Source organism: Empidonax traillii, unplaced genomic scaffold (assembly GCF_003031625.1).
Source record: "Empidonax traillii isolate 1590-97213 ecotype Southwest subspecies unplaced genomic scaffold, ASM303162v1 scaffold1553:size91737, whole genome shotgun sequence".
Lineage (NCBI taxonomy): Eukaryota > Metazoa > Chordata > Aves > Passeriformes > Tyrannidae > Empidonax > Empidonax traillii.
In genome coordinates this window covers 61,546-66,682 of record NW_020956746.1, presented here as the reverse complement: position 1 = coordinate 66,682, position 5,137 = coordinate 61,546, and the positions used below count along the sequence as shown (strand labels likewise).

Below are 5,137 nucleotides of genomic sequence, written 5' to 3'. Positions count from 1 at the left end.
CTCGCCCGGAGCCAGGGCTCTCGCTGGTTCGTCCTCCGGCCGCCGCAGGATGGATCGGCCTCCTGCGAGCAGCGATCGCAGCGCCGTGACCTTGGCAGGGCGGGAGCACATCCCCGCCTCTGGCTTAGCCCGAGCGTCTCCGGTTGTTACAGCCCAGCTGCCGGCGCAGGAGACGTGCTCAGCCCCCGGGGCCCGATCCTGCCTCGCGGGAGCCCCGGGCGAGGTGCTGGCCGGGGATGAGGGGATGTGTGAGCCGTGTCCCAGTCCCCATCCCCGTCCCGGTCCCCTGGCCAGGCTCAGGTGCAGTAACCACAGCCAGCATAGGGATGGTTCTGCCCCCGTCCCCCTTGGCCTGACGCTGTCCCCTTGCTGTCCCCTCTCAGATGTGCCGAGCCCCCTGGGGATGTGAGGAAAGCAAAGGCAGCACAGCACGATGCCTACGGCACAGCGGGTCCTCCTCTGCCCGGTCACTATGGAGCTGCTCCTGCAGAGCCCCCTCCTCCTCCTCCTCCTCCTCCTGGGCTGCTTCCTCCACCCTGCCACCGCCTTCCCCAAGGGCTGCTACCCCTCGGAGGAGGAGGGGCTGAAGACCTTCCGCTGCAGCAACGCTCGGCTGACCGAGGTCCCCAGAGACATCCCCAACGACACCAACAAGCTCTACCTGGACTCCAACCGCATCCCCTTCCTGCCCCGCGATGCCTTCCGGGACCTGCCCCTGCTGCTGGAGCTGGATCTGTCCCACAACGCCATCGCCAGCGTGGAGAGCGGGGCTTTCCGGGGCCTGGCAGAGCACCTGCGCTCCCTGGACTTGTCTTCCAACAGGCTGGTGTCGGTCAGCAAAGACGCCTTCAGCAACCTGAAGGCCAAGGTGAACCTGTCCAACAACCCGTGGCTGTGCGACTGCCGGCTGCAGGAGCTGGTCCGCACCGTGGAGCTGGTGGCCGGCTCCTCGGGCGGCATCGTCTGCGACTCCTCGGCGCAGGAGGAGCACGTGGGCAAAGCCTTCCTGCAGGTCATCGCTGACACGGACCTGTGCAACGTGTACAAGAAGACCACGGACATCGCCATGCTGGTCACCATGTTCGGCTGGTTCGCCATGGTGATCTCCTACCTGGTGTACTACGTGCGGCAGAACCAGGAGGACGCCCGGAGGCACCTGGAGTATCTCAAGTCGCTGCCCAGCAAGCAGCGGCGCTCGGAGGAGTCGTCCACCATCAGCACTGTGGTGTGAGCACCGTCCACCATCAGCACTGTGGTGTGAGCACCGGCACCCTGCGGGACATGGGGACGCACAGGGATGGGAACAGCCACTCCGGGGGCTCCTCATGCTGCAGGAGGTGTCACAGCCACCCACAGAGACACTCGTGGGTTTGCCCCGTTCTCCTCCTGGCAGCGGGAGTCGCTGCCGGTGAGTCCCTGGCTGTGGTGGCTGTGGCCAGGGATGGATATCAACAATGAGCACAGAGCATCCACAGCGTCCTCCCATGTTATGGAGGACCTGGAGCATCCCCCTGGCACGTGGCCGTGGCTCTGACCGACCTGGACGTTCGGACTTCATGTAAAACTTTTACATTTCCTTCGCAGAGATCCCCTGGGGCATTAACGGAATCGGTGTTTCCATCCCTCAGGGGATGGCCTGGGCCTGGCTCCCTGCTGGGAGGGCAGTGGGAAGGAGCAGGAGGGGCTGGGAGGGCAGTGCCCTGCTGGGTCACCGACCCTGGGGGGTCACAGGCTGTGGCTGCAGCCAGTGGGACCAAAGGATGGGACAGGAACTGGGGACACCCCGGCTGGGAGAGGCCAGAGGCAGCTCCAGCTCTCGTGTGGGTTGTTCCACTTCATCTCCCATTTTGGCTCCTGTTGCTCCCTGCTCCCTTCCCAGCACCCCCAGGCCAGGTGGGGCGAGGGGCGTGGGGGTCCCCACTCAGAGATGGGGTCACTGGTGGGCAAACCCAGAGCCTTCCCCCTTGGAATGTGGGGAATGAGAACCAAATGGGGAATGAGCTCCCCAGGGCAGAGCCCTCTGGGGCCACCAAGGGGTGTGGGTGCTGAGGGAGGGGAACTGAGGGGTCCAGGCAGTGGGTCCAGCCCTGCTGGGATATCGGGGGGAGTGAGTTTCCCCTCTCTGCTCCCCGGGGACCACATGGGTGGGTGTTTGCAGCACCCTCACCCCCTGCTCCCCTCGGCTGCCGGAGGGGAGCTCCCACCTCACAAGCTGCCGACCGGTCACTGTGATGGGAAGTGGGATGGAAGGAGCTGCTGCGGCTCCTCCGCCCTCTCCCCACTCCCACACCACTGGCAGGTGCCTGAATCTCCCCTAAAAATGCTCCAGAGTCCCTTCTGGACACTTCCAGTATTGGGCTGCAGGTTCTCTGTGGCAGTGGTGGAGGCAAGGCTGGGCACAGGGCTGGCACAGGAGGGGGTCAGTGCCAGCCTTTAGGTGTGCAGGGTCCAAGTGGCGACTCAGAGCAAAGCCAGAGCAGACCAGGACTCTTCCACCCCTGTCTCTGGCCCCTGGGAGAGCTGGTTTTTGCTGGTTTTGGCCTTTTTTTAAACCAACTGAAGATAATTTGCCTTAATTCACCAAGAGCACCAACCAAAGCTGCTTGAACCTCCTCTGTACCGGGCCAGACCTGGCCCAGCCTCAGCCCCTGGTGCGGGCAGCGTGTTTCGGCACAGGCAGGGCTCCGGCCCCAGCCCCTGCCCGTCCTCCCAGTGCCATGGGGAGCCGTGGGACGGAGCCGGCCGGGAGCAGCGCCCGCACCCTTCCACAAGTGCCTGATTCCAGCGCAGACCAGCAGCTCTGCAACGCACAAACACCTCGGGCCCAGCTCCCATCCGGGCATCCCCTCAGCCCCACAGCAGCTCCTTCTGCCACCGGCTGTGGACGAAAGGGGCTGGGGGTGACCCCTTCGAGGCCCCCCAGGCTGCTCCCCCTGGGTGGTGTGGGGGCCACCGGGACTATCTGACCCATCTGCGTTTGGTTTAAGGGACCTTTTACATTCTCACTTTCTACGACAATAAATCGGCTGCTCCTTTGGCTCGTGCTGGTGTGTCTGTGTCTGTGGGTCACCGGGCCCCCGTGACGCCGCGCAGGAAGGACGGAGGTGCCGGTGACAGCCGATGTCCTGCCGGGCTGGCGCTGGCAGAAACAGGACACCCGGTGCCCGTGGTAACTCTGCCCCAGCCTTCAGTAATGAACACCCTGTGCTCGGCTCAGGTCGCTGGCACAGCGCCGGGCCCAGCGCCACCCAGGATCCATGGGGTTGTTTCCCAGGGCCCCGCTCCGCTCCCTGCCCTCCTGTCCTCACTGGAGCAGAGCACAGGGGCAGGACCATGACAACCAGGAGAGATAAGCCCTTCCCAACACCACAGTCCCACCAGAACATCCTCTCCGGTCACAGCCCCGTCCCGGTTTGCTGGTGTCTCTCCCCGTGTGATCCACGCTGTGGAAGGTGGAAGCCAGGCCCTAACGCAGAGTGACAGCTCCCGCTCACGGGACATTAACCCTGTTTGTCACTCGCTGTCTCCAGACGCAGACTCCGGGCTCTGGAGCAGATGGCTCCTGTCCCCTGCTCCAGTCCCTCCCTGGGGACCCTCCTCCCGCGGCTCCGGGAGCAGCTGGGGAGGGCTGGGGGACACGCAGGACATGTGGCCCCGGCTGCCACCTCATCTCCCTGGAGCACTGCCGGTGTCCCCCCGCGGGGCTGGATGACACCAAGTGCTCCAGGGCCGGCCCTGCTCCGGCGCCTGATAATTCCCAGATCCTGCCTGTGGAATTACTCGGATGGAAACCATGGGGCTCGTTACAGCCCACGCTGACGAGCACAGAGGAAAGGAGGTGCATTCCAGGAGTCTGGCTGGTTGTGGAACAGCTGCTGGTCCATGTGGGTGTATGGGGGATAAAATATATAAGAAACCTCACAGAAGTCTGCAGCAAGCTTTGGGAAAGTAACTCGGCCTGGGAGGGATGGAATTGTCCTGGATTTAGACTGTCAGTACTGTCAGATACTTAATCAGGTGTGGCAAGAAATGAGGAAGAACTGAAAACTGGGATTAGAGGGATATTTTCAGGTGCCTGGGGCTGAGCCCGGGTGTTGGGAGATCTTGGGGTGGGGGGAGTGTGGGGCTGAAGCCTGACAGAGGCTCAAATCCCAAGGAGGGATTTTTCTCATCCCCCTCTTTCCAACAGAAAGGTCCTGTGGGTCAGATCCTGCCGGGAGCGGGAGCCAGTGCTCGGCATCGGTGGATGTGAGGGGCTCACATTCAAAACACTCCTCCTTCAGCCAGGAATTAGAATCATCCCCTTTAATCCCCCTCTCCGGGTAACTCGTTCCGTGATGGGGATTTATCCGCAGGGATCAGCAGCAGGAGCATTAGCGGCCTGACCTCCTTCCTCGGCGTTCCCGCGCCGGTAAATCTCCGTTATTAACTTCCAAGGAGCTCTGCCCGCCCGCTCCCTGCTCTCCTCTCCGGGATGGAGGGAAATGTGTCACTGGGGCAAGAGCTGCGACCCGAATCCTCCTGCTGGGGATGGCTCTTTGCCTGCCTGGCCCTGAAATCCCTGGGAATACAGGGATAGAGTGATGCTCCTGGGAAGCCTCCGGGATATCCAGCACCCTGCCCACGGATTTGTCCTCCCAACAGCGGGGCCAGGGCTGGGGGAGCTTTGGGGGATGTTTGGGGTGAAGGGTTTTGGGATTAGCCCTGTTTTTGCCAGCCTGCGAGTGCAGCGTGTTCTGCAGCAGCAGCCCCAGGCTGCATCCTGAACTTTGGGCTGATTAGATTTCCAAGAGGGAAGGAAGGATGTCTAATTGTTTAATTTCCACAATTAGAAGAATGTTTATCGATAATTAGGAGTGATGGCAGTGATTACACTGCGATTAGAGCCGGGCTACACTTCATCACCGGCCTTTCACTCGGGGCCTTTATTTCTTTATTTTCACTCCAGAAAGACCCATTTCCAGCCACATTGCTGCCAATAATGAATCATCCTCGTTCACTGCAGCTCCTTAATCCCACAGTGCTGGTGGTTCCAGGGAAGCTGCCGGGCAGGACATGCGGTCACTGGGCTTGGGCAGGAGGAAATTTAATTTCAGAGGGTAGGAAAGCAAAGCAGAGCTAAAAATCACAGCAGTAC

The 5,137-nt window shown here is 61.9% G+C and overlaps 1 protein-coding gene across 2 annotated transcripts; it reads left to right on the top strand.

The window, feature by feature from the left end:
- Positions 1-433: 433 nt before the first annotated feature.
- LOC114070428 (leucine-rich repeat-containing protein 3B-like) lies at positions 434-1,351 on the top strand. Of its 2 annotated transcripts, XM_027907839.1 has the most exons (2): positions 435-1,225; positions 1,256-1,351. In XM_027907839.1, exons 1-2 carry the CDS (start codon positions 473-475, stop codon positions 1,259-1,261), a joined length of 759 nt encoding a protein of 252 aa, XP_027763640.1. In that variant the 5' UTR covers positions 435-472; the 3' UTR covers positions 1,262-1,351. The 2 variants fall into 2 exon arrangements, with proteins under 2 accessions (XP_027763639.1, XP_027763640.1); XM_027907838.1 differs by lacking the exon at positions 1,256-1,351 and having other exon boundaries at positions 434-1,231.
- Positions 1,352-5,137: the final 3,786 nt, after the last annotated feature.

Bases quoted from the DNA above. Each gene is read 5' to 3' on its own strand.
- LOC114070428 (XM_027907838.1), top strand. From the start codon at position 434: ATGCCTACGGCACAGCGGGTCCTCCTCTGCCCGGTCACTATGGAGCTG.